This window comes from Mastomys coucha, unplaced genomic scaffold (genome assembly GCF_008632895.1).
Source record: "Mastomys coucha isolate ucsf_1 unplaced genomic scaffold, UCSF_Mcou_1 pScaffold9, whole genome shotgun sequence".
NCBI classification, from domain to species: domain Eukaryota; kingdom Metazoa; phylum Chordata; class Mammalia; order Rodentia; family Muridae; genus Mastomys; species Mastomys coucha.
In genome coordinates this window covers 19,696,182-19,718,071 of record NW_022196915.1, presented here as the reverse complement: position 1 = coordinate 19,718,071, position 21,890 = coordinate 19,696,182, and the positions used below count along the sequence as shown (strand labels likewise).

The 21,890-nt window shown below is 45.9% G+C and overlaps 1 protein-coding gene across 1 annotated transcript in view; it reads left to right on the top strand.

Moving 5' to 3' along the window:
- Wdfy4 (WDFY family member 4) overlaps positions 1 to 21,890 on the top strand; it is a 234,798-nt gene that overhangs the window by 93,939 nt on the left and 118,969 nt on the right. The window contains exons 26-36 of the mRNA XM_031361883.1: positions 1,636 to 1,797; positions 2,361 to 2,452; positions 4,359 to 4,458; positions 6,975 to 7,180; positions 7,971 to 8,140; positions 10,172 to 10,297; positions 14,016 to 14,180; positions 17,125 to 17,328; positions 17,898 to 18,012; positions 19,555 to 19,712; positions 21,409 to 21,647. Coding sequence (XP_031217743.1) covers positions 1,636 to 1,797; positions 2,361 to 2,452; positions 4,359 to 4,458; positions 6,975 to 7,180; positions 7,971 to 8,140; positions 10,172 to 10,297; positions 14,016 to 14,180; positions 17,125 to 17,328; positions 17,898 to 18,012; positions 19,555 to 19,712; positions 21,409 to 21,647 — 1,737 coding nt within the window. The remainder of the gene's footprint in view (positions 1 to 1,635; positions 1,798 to 2,360; positions 2,453 to 4,358; positions 4,459 to 6,974; positions 7,181 to 7,970; positions 8,141 to 10,171; positions 10,298 to 14,015; positions 14,181 to 17,124; positions 17,329 to 17,897; positions 18,013 to 19,554; positions 19,713 to 21,408; positions 21,648 to 21,890) is intronic.

Genomic DNA, 21,890 nt, shown 5'->3' with positions numbered 1-21,890 from the left:
CTAATGTCTTCAAACAAAAGATAAGGGTTAGAGGGATGGAGGACTAATGGTATTATCTACTAATCCCCAGAGTGCTGGTTGCCACCCACCCCTGAGGGGCTGTGGGACAGCTCCTTTCTCCTTGGACAAACTTGAACCACAGCAGGATAGGTGTTGGGCAATCAGAGGCCTGTAGCCTCAAGGACTAGTCCAGAATCAGGTCAACTGGGGCTCAGCAAGTGACAAATATGGCCTGCAGAGAAGAAATGTCTTCTCTAGGCATAACTTGCTTTCTGTACATTGTTTCTTTAATTGACCTCTTCAATTGACTTGAACCAGTCATTTGGAGTTGCCAATGGAAGAAATAAAAGCCCCAAATTTTAAGGAAGAAAGAATGCATGGAGGAGGAGGGATGGAAGAACAGGGCCTGGAGAAAGGTAGTTAAGAACTTCCTTAGGGTGTGTAAGTGAAGGGCATAGAGCCCCAAGGATGCTGAGGTAGCACATGAGTATCCCCTCTTCCTTCTCTGCCTTGTTTTACCCTGTGCTGCTTCACTTGGACAGGCATTCTTCTGTGACAGCTGGGTGGCTATGGGATAACTCCTTGGATCTTTGTCTCAGCTGGGCACCCTCTATGGGTTTTACACCATAGTCCTAGGACAGGGTTGAGTGCTGCTGGGCCAGGTGAAGAGCATGGCTTTGCCTCTCTAGAGGCTGAAGAGTTTACTCTAGATATATAAGGGGTGTGAACAGAGAAAGAAAGCAGCAGAGCCATGGGCTCTCCCCTTGCTTGCTCTCCCAGTAGCTGCTCACATCTTCCTTGTTTTGGATGCATTTGTAAATAGACTTTCATTTGGCTGTCATTAACTATCCACCTAGGTGGCCCCAGCTTTTGGGTGGAAGGTCATAGGTCTTTTCCTGTCACATAGTTCTACGATCTGCAACCACCCTGTATGTGTCCCATTAGTATATGGGGTATGGAACTTTGCAGAACTGAACATGCTAATGTCAACAAGAAAGTTTCAAAGGAGCAATTCCACCCATATCCACCTACCCTCCTTCTGCCAGGCTCCACTTTCCGTACCTGTTGTCTAAGCAACAGACATTACTCTTGTGGCTCTTCTCTTTGGAGGAGTCGAGCTTACTGGAAATAAGACTGTGATTATCCTGGGGAGGGGGTGTGGCTTCTTGAATTCTATCTCTCTCCTCTGCCTCTCCACTGAGCTCTCATCCACTTTGTGGTTTGAGGTGGGCAGGAAGATCACACAGGCAGACGGGCGCTATGGGTACGAGCTGCTTTTGCTGCTTGTTGGGGGAGAATTCTTGGGTCACACGTGTGTCTGCTGTCTTTGTTCTGGGTTTTCTGAGGCCGGCATTAGTTCTCCCTGAGGCTCCAAACTAAAGTCAATAACGGGGTTTGTATTTAAAGGCGGTTTCCGGGGATTGAGAGGGACAAGCAGCGCATGCTCCAGCCGCTCTGACACTTGGCAGACACATACCTGACGGGTGCCTGATGGCAGCTTGACAAGTTGCCAGGAGACCACTGGTGTCAGGGGGCCATGGAACAAGCCTAGCTTGAAAAGCCTTTTAGTAGAAACACAGCAGATTTGGTTCATTCCAGTAAAAGCTTTTACTGCCTCTCTTCTGGGCTCACCAGGGAAGGACCTAGGAATGCTGAAGTAGCCCACCAAGCACAGCTGTTACCCAAGCTCTTGTTTCTCTTCAATGAGCCAAGTCTGGCTCTGTCCAAGGTCTCCACCATCATTGCCATTCTGGGCTGTCAGTTGAGAGGCCACTTCAACATCCACGACTTACTCAGGTACTTCAACAAACTCCCCAGGGGGTGGTGCAGATGGAAGAGCCTAGTACTATTTTGTAAGGGAATATGTCCCCCAACCCCCTGACACTTAACATAATTCAATACTTTGTAGAAATTTGTGGTCGGGGATGAGCATCTGGATAAGAGTGAATTTGCTCGATTCTGGGTGGAAGATGGCAGATTTCCCAGGCTGTGGTACTCGGGCAGCTGTTCCATGCTCAAGAACTCAAGAACTCCACTCTCACAGACACACTAGCAGCAATTGTCCCTTGTCTACCTCCTACAGATTTCCCTCAGGGTGGTCAGACAGTTCCACATCCCACCCTTTGTCTTCATTCCTATCTGAAAAATTGACCTGGAAGAACCTACGTTAATTTCTTTGCTAAATCTTGATAGATTAGGAAGTCTCTAGAAGCACAATGCTGATCACGACCAAATCCCATTTTCCTCAGATTTTCACTAGAAGCCCCACTTGAGTGGATCATGTAGAAAACACTTAGCACAAATCCAGGCACAGCTGAGATCACTGCTTAAGCACACCCTTCTCATCTTGCTGTATGTAGGGTTGGGCTGTTTGTCATATACACCCTCAAGCCTTCATCAGTGAACGAGAGGCAGATCTGCATGGATGGAGCCCAGGACCCCTCCGTACCTGGTGAGAGCCCCCTTTCTCAGATCAGAGAGTCGGGATGACCCTCAAGGCACCCAAAAGTACTTTGCATGGATATGAGCTGTGAGATAGAAGGGAGACACTCACAGCTATGATGGCCAAAGAGTGGCTGAGGAAGCTATATTTAACAGTTCACGCTACACAATACACCAAATCATATATCCCTGCTTCAAAACCTGCAATGGCTTCTAAGGCTCCCAGGATAGGCAGCCTCTATATGCTAGTCCTGACCTTTCCTGGTTGAACCCTCACTGTCCCCAGTATCAATGAGCCTCAAGCTAACACTCTCAAAAGTGTTACAGATTGCACAGCCTCTGTGCATGCTGTGAACACATCTCTCCAGGAATGGCATCCTTCCCACAGCATTCTCTGCCTTCTCTAATAACCTAGTCATCCCAGTCCTACCAAGCTTTATTTCTGAAATCCAAGGGCTTCTAATGATGTAGAGTTTATGATACGTGTTTGGGCCACGCTCTTAACCATCTTCTCCAGTCTCCCTTTGCTAAGAGGGCATAGGGTAGCAACTACAACCACTTTGTCCTTGACCCTTTGGATCTGTGCTGCCCAATATGGGGCAATTTAAATGTAAAATTTAACTAATTGGGGGCTGGAGAGATGGCTCAATTGGTAAAGTGCTTGCCACATAAGCACAAGGACCTAAGCTTGGATATCCAACATCCATATGAAAAGTCAGACACACTAGCCTGTGTCTGTGACCCTAGAGCTGGAAAGGCAGAGACCATTTATCTATAGGGTTCTCTGGTCAAGTAGTGTAGCAGAATCAATGGCCTCCAGATTTAGTGAGAGACTCTGTCTCAATAAATAAAGTGGAGAGCAGCAGATATTCTGTCCTCTGTCCTCTATCCACATGTAAACACAAGTGCATGCGCATGCTCAAGCATGTTCATTCATATATACTATACACATAACAAAACAGCAAAATTTAAATAGTTAAAAGTTATAATTTTGGATTTTCACATTGGCCATATTCTAAATATGGCCACTACATGAGACTAGTGCCCCCTACATGGGACAGGGCAGAAGTAAAACAGTCTCACTGACACAGAATGGTCTCTGGGACAGCATTGCTTAATTCTACCTTTTCTTAGGTCAAGCCTTAAAAATGGAAATTGCTATTCCCTCCTCTCAGAGGATAGAACTGAAATGTCAGTGAGATCAGGGTCTTAATGGGTGATGGGGCCCTCTCAAAGAGAGAAAAGTGGGACTCTTCTTCTCCAAGCTTCTGCTGTGAGGTGTGTGTTCCTTGAATTGATGACAAAACAACAGCCAGAGAATGAGTGGATGGACAGGGGGTCAAAGGTCATAGTTGGCCAGACTTCCTCCTCACATGGATTTTATGGTGAATCTTCCCACACCTCCTTATTTTTTGAGCCAGGGTCTTGCTATGTAGCTCTGATTGGTCTGGAACTCCCTGTGTAGACCAGGCTGGCCATGAAGTCACAGAAATTGACTGCCTATGCCTCCTAAGTACTGAGATGAAAGATGGGCATTGCCATGCCTGCTATCAGTTCAGTGTAAACCTCTGTTAAACATTGTTAGTGTGCCCTTTAGAGTTTTTCTGATGCTTCAAGGGTCAAGCTGCTTCTCATTGAAAGATAGTTTTGACCTTATCATTTCCAAGATTGTCCCCCCTAAGAGTAAACATTGGAGCTCTCCCCAAGTAAAGAGAAACACGGCAACATTCTGAAGCTCATTTTAAGTGTTGCACAGAAGTCTAGAATCAATGCCAAGATTTTGAGCCCTATCTGTGGCCCAATTCCCAAGTAGACTAAGTATTTGATGAATACAATTGTATGCTGTAGCAAATATTATGTCTCTTTACATCCGCTTTCTCTCAAATCTGAATTTCTTTCTTTCTTTTTTTCTGTAGCTGGAAGCCAAACATCTGGAAAGGCAATCTGGCTTAGAAACCAGTTGCTGGAGATGCTGTTTGGTGTATTATCTTCCTCCAAACTTCATCTGTCCTCTGAGTGAGTAGACCCAGGAAGGATGAGTTGGCTCCGGGTTACCTCACACAGGATGGGGCATTAAAACCTCTTCTTAATGAAAAGTTTAGCATCCTCGAGTCTGCTTGTAGTGTGTTCTGCACTAGTCAGAATGGAAATAATATTCTCTCCACTCAATAAGCCAGACCTTGCCCTGAGGTATATCCTGATGCAAATGCTCAATGGGCACAGAGAACTAGAAACAGATTTGAGATCATTTCGATAAATTCTTTTTGTCACCATTGTATCCTGTAATGGCGATTGTTCTGGCAGTTGTGACAACTGCTTTCTTTGGTGTCTTATGCCTGGCAGACAACAGAATGGAGAAATGGTTGGCATAAATTACATCTATCGTAGAGAAGGCTTGCCAAACTCTTCTGCTGTTCACTTAGTGCTTTAGTTAGTTAAAGGAGTATCTGCCTTCAGTTAACCTTCAGAGAAATGTTTAATCACAAAGCTGATTACATTACATTTCCTGTTGCCTGCCTAAGACTCTGGAGTCATCCAGCTAACAGCTATTTGTTGAGCACCTACTGTATGCCAAACACTGTCCCTGGCTTGGAGGATGCAGCCCTGAGCCGGTTGTCCCATGGCTTTGCACTCTCTTTGAGTTTGAGTCAGTGTGTGAGAGGTTTGGTGATATGGTAGAGAGATACTCCCCAGCAAAGAAACAGCAAATAGTAGCTAATGACTTCCCAGCAGAGGCTAGAGAGGCAGCTCGGTCTGTAAAGCAGTTGTTTTGTGAGCATGGGGACCTGAGTTTGAATCCCTGGCACTCACATAAAAGTTGGATGTGATGTCTATCTTTTAACATAATGTTGGGAACTGTGATCTCCAGGTTCAGTGAGAGACTCTGTCACTAAGAATAAGCTGGAGAGTGATAGAGAAGACTCCTAGCATTAACTCTAGATTGCACTTATGTGTGTCTACATATAAATATACCACACACAATACGCACAAAAATTCCACACACACTGAAACCACTCTTATCGGCCTATGAGTCTTTAAATTCCTGGAATCAAAACACAAACTAGAAGATGCTTTAGAAATAAGTGAGCCCAGTCCTTTCCCTTTCTATCTCTTTGGAAGAGACTCAAGGGTGGCTCTCTCACATCTGAACTCTTCAATCTCAACCTAGGATTGGAGTTTCCGCTCTTTCCCTAAGTTCCCCAAAAAGGTCTCGTGAGTCTCCTATACCTCTTTCTGCTCAGTGCGAGATGGAAAAAGACAGTTTTCCTGGTGGGCTTAGGTGAGGATAAAGTGATTGACAGGTGACTTTGAGAAGGGTGCCTGGGACGCCATGGAGTCTATAAGCTAATTCTCATTGTCATTATCACTACCATGTCAATCACCACCACATTGCTTTCACCACCATGAGTAGGATGGCTGCCATTGTCATAGTTCCCACTACTCGAGATCAGCAGCATTACCACCATCAGCAACAGCATCACCACCAGCAGCAGCAGCATCACCACCAGCAGCAGCAGCATCACCACCAGCAGCAGCAGCATCAAGGCCATCCCTTTCATCACTATCATCCCTATTATCATTGAGTTAAATGGCAGGGCATATTAAGAGTCCTGTCAGCCGGGCGGTGGTGGCGCACGCCTTTAATCCCAGCACTTGGGAGGCAGAGGTAGGCGGATTTCTGAGTTCGAGGCCAGCCTGGTCTACAGAGAGAGTTCCAGGACAGCCAGAGCTACACAGAGAAACCCTGTCTCGAAAAAGAAAAAAAAAAAAAGAGTCCTGTCAAAGGCATCCAGTTAATAAGCACCAAAGACAAATACTAAAAGAGAGACAGTCTTTTCATTTCCAGTCCGGTATCAGCTCATGGCAGCAGCCAGCAGCCAACAGCCAGCAGCCAGCAGCCAGCAGCCAGCAGCCATCCCTCAGCAAGCCCAGTGTGGAAGTTGGTGCTGAGAACCTGCCTTGCTCAGATGGCTCTCTCTATGGCTCTTAAGTGGCCGGGGCTTTTACTTTCTCTGTTGTCCTTTCTAGACAGGCTTCTGACCTCCCTGCTGTTTAGTTCCCTCTAACAAATCTAAACTCAGCATTTCAATGACCATGTTTGAGAGGTACAGTTTATCACAGCTAACCATTGGATTAGTTTTGGCAAGATGCTTTGAAGACAGGGGTAAATAAATGCGTGTCTTAGATTACTCTTCTGCTTGTGGTAATGAAGTGAGACAGGTAAGCATGAGCAGTAGTGAGTAGGGCTACAAGGAGCGCTCACATCCCCATGCCTGGACTTAGTTCCCCATTGCCCTGAGAAGCTCTGCCTGCTTACACAGCAGTGTCAATGGACGAACCCATCCATTGTGCAATGGTCCTGAAAGACTTTTACTGTGTTCCTTCAGAAATATAATCACAGTTCATGTACAGTGGCCAAGCGCTGCCTCACTTTCCTTTCTGTGGTGACTTGTGAAGCTGTACTTGTCTTCTAGACACGCTTCTTGCTCATGGGCTGAGAGATGACTTGCTTGCATGTCTTCCCCCTCTAGGTTAAAGGAACAGGTGTTTCTGAGCCTGGGGCCTGACTGGTTCCTGCTGCTCCTACAGGGTCACCTGCATCCCAGCACCACCACACTGGCATTGAAGCTGCTGCTATACTTTCTGTCAAGCCCTTCCCTCCGTGGGCGATTTAGAGATGGCCTGTCTGCTGGATGCTGGGTAGAGAGCTGCATGGAGGGGGTGGACATTGTGATGGGTGAGTGTGTGGCTGTCTCCACAATGCCATTACTATTTTGTCCTGGGTGTGAGCGAGAATCAAGTCCTACCCACACCCTGCCCACTTGGGACCTGGGTAACCCTGTCCCCAGATCAACCCTTGAGTCCTTAGACTCCCTTCACTGAATCCTAGTGCCTCATGGTCATTGGCTTCAGTGAGCTGCCTCCTAAGGTTCAAATCTCCTTATCTGTTTACACACTGGGCATCTTGCACATCCTTGGATGCCTCTTCCAGTGGATGTTGACTCATCCTTCATGTCCCAGTTCAGTGCCCTTCCCCCAGGACAAGGTGGGGGGCACAACCTGAACTGGGAGGTTTAATAACATCTCTCTGCTCCTTTATGACATCTCTCTAATGCCCACCATGATTCATAAGCACATATTAATTTGTATGAATCGCCTTATGTCTGCCCCTCCCACTACATTGTGTGCCTCCTATGAGCCTGGAATCTGTACTTCTTTATGATGGTACAGTGTGGTAGCTCCTCGGTCCAATACAGGATTGTCTTGGTGCTTTCTGCATAGTTGGCATTTAGTGTCTGTTTTTGATGAATGAATGAGTGAATGAATGGATAGGTGAATGGGTAGATGGATCAATGAATGGATGAGCATGTTAAGAACTGTCCAGGAATGATCACAAGAAACTTTCATATGCTCTTATATATGAAACATGTTTTGTCCAGTGTTTCTGGGTTGTGGTCAATGTGTTGACTTGGTATCAATAATTGTTCTCATCTGGCTTTTGTGCCCCCCCCCCACCTGATCAATAGACAACTTGAAGAGCCGCCCTGCAGTGCCTGACCAGAGCCCCTGCCTGCTTCCTGGGTTCCGGGTCTTGAATGACTTTCTGGCCTACCATGTTCTCATTCCGGAAGTGTACCTCATCGTGTCTTCCTTCTTCCTCCAGACACCATTTACGGAGCTGGCCGATGGGCCTAGAGTATGTTCAGGGTGCATGCCTGGGGAGGAGAGGCATTCTTCACTTTCTGATTCCCTATCATTATGGCTGTTCTCTAAGATTCTCTATCCCTCTGCTCCTTCCAACAGGAACTATGTCTGACCTGCTTCATTCCCTCACACCCTGCTCCCAGGCTAGCTTTTAAATCCCTCCAATTAGCACTAATGACTTCCTTAACTCCCACCTCCCACTCTCTCTTATAGAATACCTGATGCAATCAATCGAATCTCTTTCTGGCTAGGGAAATCACAGCACATTAGGGCTGGCCTTGCCCCCATATCGCACCTTAGGTCTCAGCTCTGCTCCTCATAGGTGATCCCCTCCATTGTCACCAAGAGAGGATGTTCTTTAATCCTGAGTGACTCAGCACATGCAGCATTTCCCTCCTCTTTCTCTTTAGTTTCTCGATTCTTGAGTCTTCCCTTGCAGCCCACAAGCATGTCCAACCATGTCCCCTAGACCAGGAACTGCTTCTTCTTGTTCTTTTCTTTTCTTTTTTTTAAAGATTTATTTATTTTATTTATGTGAGTACACTGTGGCTGTGGCTGACTTCAGACACACCAGAAGAGAGCATCAGATCCCATTACAGATGGTTGTGAGCCACCATGTGGTTGCTGGGAATTGAACTCAGGACCTCTGGAAGAGCAGTCACTGTTCTTAACGACTGAACTCTCTCCAGCCCCTGGGAGTTCCTCCTTAATTCATACTTTTGCCCCATTTCTCAATTTTTCCAAAGAAGAGCCCATGCTCACCTCCCCATCACACTGTCACTCATGCTTACACTTGGTCCAAGCCTTCCTGGGCTTTCATACCTCCCAGGTCAGATGCAGATCCCAGCCGGCATCAGAACTCCTACAGTTTGATTACTTGACTAGCCTTTCTAGCTGACTTCAACTTACCTAATCTTCCCACTATAATTCTGCTGAGTTATGTCCACAGGAGACAGCTGCTATGTGCCCACCTGTCACATGTGTCACATGTGCTCACCTGTCACATGTCTCATGTGCCTTTATTCCTTTCTCTCACTGTCACCTGCCACTTCCTGCTGACCACTCTAGAGAGTTTCCTCCATTGTGCCTCAGTGTACCTCACATAACATTGGTGCCTGTAGGTGAGCTGCCTCCTTAAACACTGAGCAGATGGGAGACCCACCTGACCCTTGACACATCTTTCCAGGCTCCTGATGAATAGTAGAACTGGAAATCAATTCTTAGCCTTTAATTGAGTTGAACTGAATGGAACTGGAATAGAAAAACACATGGCTAAAACATTCTGCCCACTGCATACTCCCATATTTTACAATTTAGATGTACATCTCAAGAGACACAAATACTATGTAAACCACTTCAGCCCAAGGTTCGGACTATGCTGTGTTAAGTTCATTGAGACCCAGTGTTTTTATTTCCCCCTGTATTATGGGAAACAAACATCTAAGAGTCTAAGACCTGTAAGAGACACTTTACATATTCCATTTCACTTGATATTTAAACAATCCCATGGGAGTAGATAATGTAAGTTTCCATTTCATAGAGAAGGAAATTGAACTGCCAAGAGATTGAACAGCTTGCTGAGTAGTTGTTCTGAGCTATTAAAAGGTCAGTGTCAGGCCTCCTGATTCTACACCCTGTTCCTTCCCTGCACTTTCCATGAATCTTGGAATCCTTCTTATCTTCTTTAAGTCCATTGGTCATACCCATTGAACTTGGTTGGGACATTGAATATTTTCGGGATTAGAGCCCAGGGCCTTGTGCATGCCAGACAAATGCTGCTCTCTGTTCTACACCCTTAGCCCCGAAGAACCCCACTTGCTACAAGTCGTTGGTAGATCTAGAACCTTCTTAGAGTTGTGTGCTTCTAATGCACATGGGGCTAGAAGGTTCCTTAAGGGCCAGAGACCCATTCTGTTTCTGTCTTCTTGTTTTTCCTACTGGGAAACCCTGGGAAATGTGAAGCACTATGATAAAGCTAGCCACTGGTGGGCAGATCTCCTTATGGTTCTTCTTTCTCCATAAGGAGAGCTTGGATTTGATGCTTCAGTGGCTTCTTCAGAAACATCACCAGCAAGAAGTCCTCCAGGCTGGACTGTGCATAGAAGGTGCCCTGCTACTCCTGGGGATGCTGAAAGCCATCATGAGCCAGGTGAGACCTGTTCCCCACACAGCATGCCAGAAGGTCCCAATGGGAAGGAGTTTGGAAGGGTCAGCTTGTTTTGTTTCAGAAGCTTCCTAGTAAAGCTTATATATCCATCCATTCTCTGTTATATAGAAAAATGCCTGTGACTGTGTAATTTACAAGGAACTGAGGCTAATTTAGCTCACAGTTCTGAAGGGTAGGAAATCCAGGAGCATTGTACCAGCATCTGCCTGGCATGTAATGAGAGAGCCTGCTGCTATCTCATAGTGTGGTGGAGGGGACCCCATGGTGACATTGAGCAAATGTACTACCTTGGGTCTCTCTTTTCCTTCTTATAAGACACAAATGCCACCATGGGGAACCTAAAGGTTCCCAAGGTGATTTATGCACTGTCACCATAAGACATCTATTCCCTACTTCTTTTAAGTATTTGGTTTTCCTCAGTGGGGACATTTCAGAGGAGACAAAGATGCATATCTTTTGAAGAGGCTCATCTGCATGAGGTGGCCTTGCTCAAGAGATACTTGTGAGGTAGATGCCTGTCTCAGAGAAAATGGGTGGCCTGGCACAGAGCCTTTCGTGCAGGGGCTGCTTGATTTTGACTTTCAAGGCTTGTGAGCACTGGGTAGAAGGGATTAATTTAAACATTGTGGCAACTATAATAGGTGAAGGCTATTTGGTCTGGGAACAGGTCAGCAAGGGTTAAAGGCTGAGAAATTCAATTTCATTCTGAAGATACTAAGCCTCATCAGAGCCTTGATTATGTGAGGAAATGCCATTGTTCTTATAAAAAAAATTGCAAAAAATAGAAACCCAAACCTAACACTCATCTGACACCCACCCCCAGCTCCAGATACAGCCACTGTGTGCTGGACAGGAATAGCCTGCAGGCTCCTCTAGGAAATCATGCCATGTCCTTACAGAGGCTAGAGTCTCAAAATCAGTGTCTCTTATTTCCTCAGTATTTCGTGGGCTTATTTTTTTATGTCAATAAAGTAGAAAAATATAAGACTTGTGTGTCATGAGGTATGCATATCTGTAATAGACAGCATATGGTGTTGCTTGGTGCATTCATTGTTACAAAACATCTGCAATGCACATCTTTGCTCTCTAGCTTGGTGACCTCTTGGGTGCAAAATCTGTGGTGTGCACTGGGGGCATGCATTTTTGTCTGAATGAACTTCTCAGAAACATTTCAGTAGACTTTAAATACACCACCACAGCCACAAAAAACACCTCCCCCCACCCCCACCTATCGCTCATCTGTGTAGAGATGCTCTGCCCGTCTCAGAACCCCAGCTACATGGCAGCATGGATAACGGTTCCATAGAGGAGTTCTTTAGCATTGATCAAAACCATATTATTTTAGCTTTTACCAGTCTCTCTTTCTCTCTCCTGCATGTAGGTATGGCTATGTTAAGAAGGCACAGACTCATTTTTTTTTTTTTTTACTTAAAGAATCATTTACTTTAAAAGCTGCATATGTGTGCACATATGTGCAGGCATGTGCATATTGTGGCACGAGTGTGGAGATCAGAAGATACCCTGGGTGCTAATCTACTCCTCCCTCTTTGAGGATCTTTCTAGTTGTTCATAGCTGCATCTTCCAGGAAGGCTCATGCCTAACCTTCTGACCAATTTTGTGTCTACCTCCCATCTCACTGTGGGAGTGCCGGGGCTAAGGTTTGCGCCACTATACAAAGCTTTTAAGGTGAACTTGCACGCCAAACTCAGGTCACACACAATTGCTGTGTGTGCAGCAAGTGTTTCTACTGGCAGAGTCATCTCCCTGATGCACATAGTTAGCCTTTGAAAGAATAACTGTTTTTCGCTTTGTCTTGGCCATGTTGTTAAGTGATCACCTGTTTGTATCTTTCAATCAGTTTCACGTGATAAAATTCCATCAACAGGATCCTTTGTGTTCTTGTAAAGATCTCCTTCAATCCTTGTATTCTTACTTTCAGTGCATTTCCATGTTCTATTAACAAATTTCCATTTATGATTATATATGAACAGTTATAAAGGCTATTGGGGTAAGATTTCTTTCCATTGTGCTATTGTGAGGTCTGATATTGGTATTGTGCTAGTTTTAAAATAAAATACAAGTCCTCCTTTATGTTAAAAAAGATGTTGAATTTACTGATTCTTATATTATTTAAATGCAAGTTTCCTGGGGCCTGAGTTTTCTCCGTGATTCTTCACCTCAAAAAACAGAGAAGAACCTGAAATTCTACAGTGCCCTTTTGGGTACACCCCCAGTGACTCAAGACTTACTAATTTGTCCCAAGTTTGTACAGTTGTCAACACCATTAACAGTGCAGCTCTAACACATGAGCCCCTGAGGGACCTGGCAGCTCCAGCAGGTGTCTTCTAACTCATGTTCTGGCCTATAGTTCCCACCTCCTCACTTTCAGCTTTGAGATTTGAGCTTTCTTTCCACTGTAGTTTTTCTAAAAGAACCTGAGGGCCTGTGGACTTACTTTAAGAATGCTATCTTGGATATATTGATGAGTATCCTGACTTATTTATGTCACTTTCTAAGATTCTAATACTTGGCATCTTTCAATTTTGTTAATTCCCAGAATTCCTGTAGTTACATTTTTCCATTTTTAATTGGTTATTTTATTTATTTACATTTCAAAAGCCTTCCTTGCTTCCCCTCCACAAGCCCCCTAACTCCTCCTCCCTTCCTCCTGCATCTATGAGGGTGTTCCCCCACCTGTCCACCCACTCCTGCCTCAGTGCCCTAGCATTCCCTTCTCCTGGGTCATCAAGCCTCCACAGGGCTAAGGGGCTCTCCTTCCAGTGATGCCAGATAAAGCAATCCTCTGCTCTCCAGCTGGAGCCATGGGTACCCCCTGCTGTGTATTCTTTGGTTGGTGGTTTAGTCCCTGGGAGCTTTGGGGATTCTAGTTAGTTGATATTATTGTTCTTCCTATAAGGTTGCAAACCCCTTCAGCTCTTACAGTCCTTGCCCTAACTTCTCCATCGGGGTCCCCATGCTCAGTCCAATGTTTGGCTGTGTACATCCGCATCTGTATTGGTCCAGCTCTGGCAGAATCTCTCAGGGGACAGCTAGCTATACTGGGCTCCTGTTAGTCAGCACTTCTTGGCATCAGTAATAGTGTTTGGGTTTGGTATCAGCAGATGGGATGGATCCCTAGGTGGGACAGTCTCTGGATGGCATTTCCTTCAGTTTCTGCTCCACTCTTTGTCCCTGCATTTCCGTTTGACAAAAGGAATTATGGATTAATGTTTTTGAGGTGGGTGGGTGACCCCATCACTCAACTGGGGGCTGTGCCCATCCACTGGATCTATAGTTAGATTTTTTGGTTTTGTTTTTTTTTCAAGACAGGGTTTCTCTGTGTAGCTCTGGCTGTCCTGGAACTCACTCTGTTTCTTGGTTCATACTCTCAATATCCATGTGGCTGAGAACATATATGTACATATGTGTGTGTATATATACATATGTAAATATATATTTATTTACATTCTTCATTTAAAAAAACTGTGTTCATTCTACTGCAGAGCTAATATACATTTAATTTTGGGGATATCTAAGATGTATACTTTCTGTTCATAGTATAAGGAACTTGTTGTCTACTCTGGAAAATATCTCCCCCTATATTCTAGCTCCTTGGTCTCTCTCAGTTAACTCCCCTGTCCCTCTGTCCTACTGCTGCATGCTGTGTCGCACAGCATGTCTCACAGAGTGTGTCCTCAGCCCTCTGCAGGTTCAGGAGAGAGTGCCTGGGAGCAGACACTCCCCAGCATTATTCTTCAGTTCCTCGGCCAGGTGCACCGCTCCTACCCGCAGGACCCAGCATGGAGGACCCCTGACTTCCTCCAGACCTTGGCCATCATCACTTTCCCCTTGGAAACCCAGAAGGTAGGACTTGCCTTGCTCTGATGCCTCAGGGTGAGCAGCTATGAACGTCATCATCCTTCATGGGTGAAGGGCCGCGCACCTCCCTGCCTCCCAAAGTTAAAATGCACGTTAAGCAACTTGACTGAACACAGAATAAACAACATGGACAATTTCCCTTTTCTTGGCTGAGGTGCAGCTCAAGGTCAGTTTCAGCTCCAGAGTCCAGTTTCTGTTTGTTTATTTGTTTTAGTTGTTAGAAACCTCAATAATGTGATATTTTATCATAGCTCAAGGTCAAATAGATATTTGGTGGAATATATACCATCCGGTGTTGGGAAACCAGTATCCCATGCCAGGGGCCCCTTGCCACCTGTGCCATGGATAGAGACTAGGTGGTACCACTGCCTTTCCTTCCACTTTTCTTCTCAGTAATGTTGTCTGTCTTCAGGCCCCTGGAAGTCAATCCAGCTCTTTTTCTGGGTAGTAGGTTTGTGAGGGCCCAGCTCAGAGCCCGATGGACCAAGAAGAGTGAGGTCTCACTTAGGTCTAGATGAGGAGGTCTTGAATATTGATTGCTGAAAGGTTAGAAGAGGGCTTTGGATACATGCCAGGTATAGAGTCAGGTGGGTCAAGAGCACTAGGGATCTGGGTGAAAGCAGACAGAGAGAACAGGGTGGGGGGAGAGACTCAAACACAGGAGGAAGACAGACAGAAATCTGCCCTTCAGTCCCCATCCTGGTGGATTGGGAAGCAGAGACCCAGAGGGAGCTGTGATGTTTGCTTGCAAGATGTAACACTAGCTAAAAGGGCATATTAGAAGCAGGGCTTATGACCCCCAACTTTCAGAGTTGAGCATGGAATGGCGGCTCATCACAACATGCTAAAAAAAAAAAGCTAGTGGAGTGAGTGAAGGGCTCTGAAATCAGCCCCTTTCAAAGATGTGTAGGTGGGGACTATGCTCACCTCCTGAGCCCCTGGTGTACAGGCCTGAACCTAGGTGCTTTGTGAAGCTCAATAGTCCCAGATGAAGGCAGCACCAGAAAGAGAACAGAGCCTCAGAAAGAAAAATGTCCCTCTGTGTCCCTGGGCTCAGGGCCCATCTGGCCAAAGGGTGGCAAAACTGAGAAATGCTACCTTTCTAAGATTTAAAGTGGCAGTCCTCCAAACCTGTCTCCTTCCCATTGTGATCAGCTTAAATAAACAGCTGACTAAGCCTGAAGAGCCCAGCCAGTGCTCTGCATCCATGAGCTTTGTGTTTGGAGTGTTTCCAGTGTAGGACAGAAATACTTTTAGACATTAAACATGTTTTTGTCTGTCCCCAACATGTGCAGATTTTTTCATTATTATTCCATAAACTTTAACTTTAACAGCATTGATGTTATATTAAGCACTACCACTCACATGGAGATGATGAAATATCCGGGCAGGGGGATTTGGGCAGAATCTATGCAAATATTTTTATGTAACAGAGTTGGGCATCTGGGGAGTTTGGTATCTTAAGTGGTTCCTAGAATTATATCCCACAGATGCTAAGGGACAAGCATATTTAGTTTACATAAAGAGATTAAATATAAAGACTAGAAGATGGATAAAAAAATGAGAAAGTGGTCACACAATGTTTTGACAAATCTATCTATACTCAAGTAACTGGCTAGAAATGAACAAAAAAGCCAGAAAGACCCACAGAAGGCTCAGCTGGCTGCAGCTGTGAGACCCAAATACAAGCTTGACCAGGTAACCTGGGTCAAGCAGGGAGGACAGTTCTTCGGGCTGCTTTTACTGTCCCCAGTGGGTCTCAGGGAACCAGGCTCCCAAAATCTGTGGCCTGGCCCTGTGACCCCAGTGCTACCTCAGCCTGTGTCTGAGCCAGGTTTGGCATCTGCTGAATTGGGAGATTTTAGCCAAGTGCACTCTGGTCCAAGATGCTTCCTCCACAGCCACCTGTCACTTCTGTGGGAGGGAAATAGAGGAAAAAGTCCCTCCCCCACAGATCATCTCTCCAGTCAACAAACAGCTCCAAGCAGGCCCCATCATAGGGCTTCTGCTCCAGTTCTGAAGCAGCCTTCATCCTCCTAGCCTCAACCAAGTCATCCTTGCCAGGCCTTTGTTGCACAGACAATGAGACAGAACCTCTTCTTGCGGGCAGCCGGTGGCCAAAAGTCTTCCATTTGCTGTGAATTTATATGGCATCTTTCCAGTCAAGGCCGCACGGAGCTAATTAATGCAGTCACCACCTCCCTAGATGCCATTAAATTCATTTTATGGCTTAATTAAGAATGGCTGCATTAATTTTATGAATGAGCAAAGGGAGGTGCCAACATATGAAGGCACATGAAAAGTTCACGGGGCGGGAGACAAGAGTCCCTGGCCATGTGTCCTTGGGTCTATCATTTGGCCTCTTGGCATCTCCATGTTGTCCTGGACTATCTAGGGAAATGAGCCCTGCTTTCTTTCTCTTTTTCTTTCTTTCCTTCCTTCCTTCCTTCCTTCCTTCCTTCCTTCCTTCCTTCCTTACTTCCTTCCTTCTCTCTCTTTCTCTTTCTTTTTGTTTTTTTTTTTGCTAATCCCCAGTGAGAACCTAAGTGCCAGACAGCTTTGGAGACCTGGTTGAGATCCTCCAGCGCTACCTCTTTGTCCTTTTCATCCAAGGATGCTGTCTGTCAGCATTAGCAGGGTTGGGATAGGTAGAGCATTGGGGACTTAGAGCTGAGTCCCAGAACCAGACATTGCCATGCCCATTATGGCATTCTAGACCTCCTTGATGATCTCTGACTCTGTGGCTCTCAAAGTGCATCTCAGACAGATGTGGCCACCTTCCAAGTTTGAGTCCGGGCCAATCTCCTGCCTCTGCAGAACAGGTTTGCATGCAGGTGTTAGGTGGCTTTGATGAGGACCTTGCCCACAGTGGCGTGTAGGCAAAGGCTTCCAAGCAAAGCCAACTACACTGCTCTGTCACTTCTCCCAGGAGGCCACATCTGAGTCCTCTAGAAACACCAGCGGTCCCGGGGCATCTTTTGAAGCCAGCTGTGCTGCTGAGGGATTCCAAGCATCTTTCAAGCCACATCCAGCTCAGAGGCAGCTGAAAGAGTTCATGCAAGTCCTCTTGAGGGACCTGCTGCTTGGAGTGTCCAACCCCAAGCAGTGGCTGCCTTTGGAGGTCCTCCTGGAGGTAGGTTAGAAGGGGGGTGTTGGTGGATTGTGTGCAGTGGGAGGAGACTGGCACTCAGGGGCAGGGCATGCTGCTATTGGGAGTTTGACTGCTAGTACTGCAGTGACTTGGTGTGCAGCCTGTGAACCTCAGGCCAAGGTTGACCAACAGATGAATAGATGGGAGGTCCTTAGAGGCTGAGCCTGAGGCAAGGGTTTAGTGGAAGTGATTTGTAAGTAGGTATTCAGGAGAAGGGGAAGAGAAGCAGAATTCTGGGGCAGAAGCTTGTCCATGGGTGGTCTCAACTCTGGTCCCTAAGGGCAGTGGCATGCCATGTCCTAGAGTCAACTCTACATTGAGATAATGGCCAGATGGTCATTGGCTGTGGACTCCTCTGACTCGCTTTTTCACTCAAAGGGAGAGCTTTACCTCCTGGGTGAGGTGGCTGGGTCATCAGAGGACAATGCCTCAGAGAAAGGCAGTTATGCCAGTCAGCAGCTCATACTCACTAGTCAGCCAACGAGAATGTGGTCACTAAGGGGACATGATGACTCGGTAGCTGGCGTCTCAGTCCTGGGCCATGTTTTCAGGCTTCCCCAGATGGTGCCACCAGCCAGCAGAAGCGAGACTTCCAGTCTGAGGTCCTACTTTCCACCATGGACATATTCCATGTCCCAAGTGGGGACGGCATGCCAACCCTAAGAGGTGAGTGGGGTAGCATGCCAACCTTACGAGGTGAGCAAGTGCCTTCTGCGCTCTTCTCTGTTCCTAGTGTTGGGCAGCTCACTGGGACACCAAGATCCCCAGGTTGAGTGTCACCATTCCCTCTGCATCCTGCATCTGTCTTCAGTGAGAGTTTGATAACCTCTGCTGACACAGGTTGGGATAGGGTGACGGTTGCTGTTTTCCATGAGACCTCTCATAGTTGGGCCTGAGGTAGAAATGCCTCCTGTCTTCTGGGTTCAGATCAGTCTCCTGTTACTTCATCAGAAACCTGACTCATGCTTCGGGACTGTGAGATAATTGAGCCTAACACACTCAGAGCCTTCTTACTCATGTTAATGACAGACTCACTGCCCAGGAAGCATTTCTTGAACAAAAGGCCCTGGATAAAGAGGCAGCCATCCTGCAACACTTAAGACCTTAGCTCCTGGACAGCTGAGGCTTCATTTAACAATCAAGGCCATGCCACACCAGTGTTTTCTGAGCCACAGGAATCCCATGAGACCTAGCTTGCCTCTAGGATTTTCCCTTGTGACACAACATGCAAACCTGGCTTGTGCCTTTCTCTTGATATCTGGCATGGAGGAGAGTATAGGACTGTATAGGCAGAATGATGACATAGCAACTCAACTCAGTGTTCATCTTGTCTCTGTCTCTGAATGGCAGCGTGACTGGGTTGCTGACCTGGAATGTGTAGTCTTAGCTAACTCAGAGTGCTAGGAATCATCCGAGATCTCACTGAGGTGAACACACTACGCTGTCTGCTGTGTGAATGAGTCTGGATATCTGCTTTACATTATGGCTCTTTCTGCAACTGCCCTAGTTTGCTTTCTACTCTGTGATAAAGGTCTATGGTCAAGAACAACTTGGGAGGATGGGGTCTGTTTGGCTTATATATCTTGATTCAATCCATTACTAAGGGGAGTCAAGGCAGCAGTGCACAAAGAGAATATGGAGGGAAGCTGCTTACTGGCTTGCTCCCTATGGATTGCTCAATTTACTTGCTTTCTTATACAACCAGGACCATCTTCCCAGGGCTCTTGCCACCCTCAGTGGGTTGGGCACTCTCACATCAATCAATCAAGAAAATGCCCCATTGGCTTGCTTACAGGCCAATCTCATGGAGGCAAATCCATGATTGATGTTCTTTTTGTCCAAGATGACTCTAGCTTGTGTCAACTTGTTTAAAAACTAGCCCACACATCAGTCCAACATGTCAGTATAGTCTTGGGTTCCCTTTCTCATTAACCTTGAATATTCAACTCTCTTGTTTTCATGTGTAAGAACCCCCAGAGGAAATATTCTCTTGGTTGTCTTCTCATCCCTTGATTTATATCACTAACTGGCTTTTTAAAACTCAGTTTGCTCTGAATATGTGTTCTCTATGTGCCTATTAGACACTTCATCTTCAGAACACCGGGGTATACAGGTGACCAGGACATGGACACCAAGAAGGATTTGTAGGCTGCGGGGTGGAGAAACCCATTAGACACTAATCTCAGTCTGTTTCCTTATCTCACCCAGGCAGTAGGGAGCCCCCACCAAATACAGAAGCTGGTACTGTGCCTTCCCTTGCAAGCATTTCCTACTTCACCCAGAAGCTGGTTGAGAAGTTGTATAGTGGGATGTTCTCAGCAGATCCCAGGCACATCCTCCTCTTCATCCTAGAGCACATCATAGCGGTAAGAAGCTGTGTCGCCAGGGTGGTAAGACATATCCTGTGGGTGGACTGGGAGTCTTCTTAGTTCAACTAGATCTTCGTTCTTGGAGTTGAGATAGAATCCAAGACACAAAAGACAAAGGAAAGCTCTTTAAAGGCTAGGCATGCTTGAGAGTCACTGCATACCCTGAAGGATGGTCCCTCAGGCCCAGTCCTTTCTCCTGCCTTCTGCAATCCACATCCACAGCCCTTAACTGTGGTTCAAAAGGTACAGATAGGATGACGATGAAACCATGAGCCCTAACTCTCAGCAGTCTATAGGCAAATGGAACGTCACAGCAAAGAAATACAGCATTAGCTACTCTGCTCCAAGGGAGCCCAACTAACAAGCCATCCTAACAGAATAAAAAAACTGCACATTACTGACCTGTGTCCTGCAGAGAGCAAATGGACTTATTGAGCCACCTATGCTAAGACCCTATACTCTAGCCCTCTGCAACATCCCTGAGATTTTGATGAACTGAATAAAGTCTGTTGCTTCTAACTCCTTTAGGGGACGAGAGAGAGAAAACTATAGTTCAGTTGTCCCTGGTGGGCTTGACCCTTGCTGACCAGCTAACCACCCTGACCTCAGCCTTTCCTCCCTAGAGTAAGGTCATCTAATAGCCTATTTTATAATATGCCACTTAAATGAAAAAAAATATGTATATACATGTAAATATATATATACACACATACATACACACACACATACATACACACACATATACTGGGACTATTACTAATTGCTCTTGTAATTATTAACATTGTTGTAATTATTAATAACATACCTGTTTTAAAACAGATATGAACAGCATATGTTCATATATTGAATGTCAGTCCCCTCACCAGTGTTTCATAAACCTATGATTAATAAATCCATGTTCCAAAATGTGGCTGTGGTCAGCTCTTAGCCTCTTTGTCTTTATGAGTTTCTTCTTGAATTCTGCAAATTGCCTTTATTGATCCTCTCTTTAGTAGAGGCTCAAGAGTGTAGAAACCTAGTGACAGGTCAGATTGTGTCACTTAAAAAATACATTCATTCTCAATCCCATGCATTCTTTTCAACTGTCCTTTCTTCTTTCCTTCCCTCTCCTCCTGAATGTCTCCTTCCTCCCAAGTCCCCCCCCCCAATTTCATGTCTTTTTTTGTAGCCCACTTCATTTCATTACAGTTTACTTGCATGAGGTCATGTACCACTGAGCAGTGTAGGAATGTGGCTCCTCCTCTCCCAGCAACTATTAATTGTCTAGAGGTCCTCTGAGAGAGATGGGACCATTCCAGATGCCCCCTCCCATCTATGATGGAATGTTGGTGGGTCCAGCCTTGTGCAGATCATGTGCTGGTGGCCATAGCTACTTTAAGCTCCAGGTGCGCCATCCATATCATGGCCAGAAGACATTCCCCACAGAACTCCTTTCCATCCTTCAGTTCTTAGTCTTTCCCCTCTTGTGTGCTATTCTCTGAGTCTTTGGAGGAGGTGACATAGGTATTGTTTAGGGCCCAGCCTCCTCATACTGACCAGTTGCGAGTCTCTCTACATTAAGAGTTGCCCACTGTACACGGTCGTGTCTGTGACTGTGTAACTTTTCAAAGCATTGTTTCCATGGTAAACTGGGTCAGTGTGTGAAATAGCAAACTATCCATGAGCATGTGTGTGTCTCATTTTTGTGGTACAGGTCATCGAGAACCCGTCTTCCCAAAAGGACACCGTCATGAGTGCGTTATACAGCAGTTTGAATAAAGTCATCCTGCACTGCCTCTCTAAGCCCCAGCAGTCCCTGTCTGAGTGTCTTGGCCTCCTCAGCATCCTGGACTTCCTACAGGAGCACTGGGACATCATCTTTGCCACCTACAATTCCAATGTCAGCTTCCTTCTGTGCCTCATGCATTGCCTTTTGCTGCTGAATGCCAGGAGGTAAGAACTGAAGCTTTCCTCCCTGTGCTGTGGTCAGGGTCAAAAAGCAAGATGGAGAGGGAAGGACATTGAGGGGAGGTCGATATAAATGAAAGAAGGTTTTTGTTCGGCTGAATAGCTGAAGTTGTATGTAGTGCTTGACAGACAAGCCATCCCCAAGTCTCTGTGACCAAGTAACTAGAGGCATCAAAAAAATAGTAATTTACTTCATTTCCAAAATTCTAAGATATTTAATTGATTTCA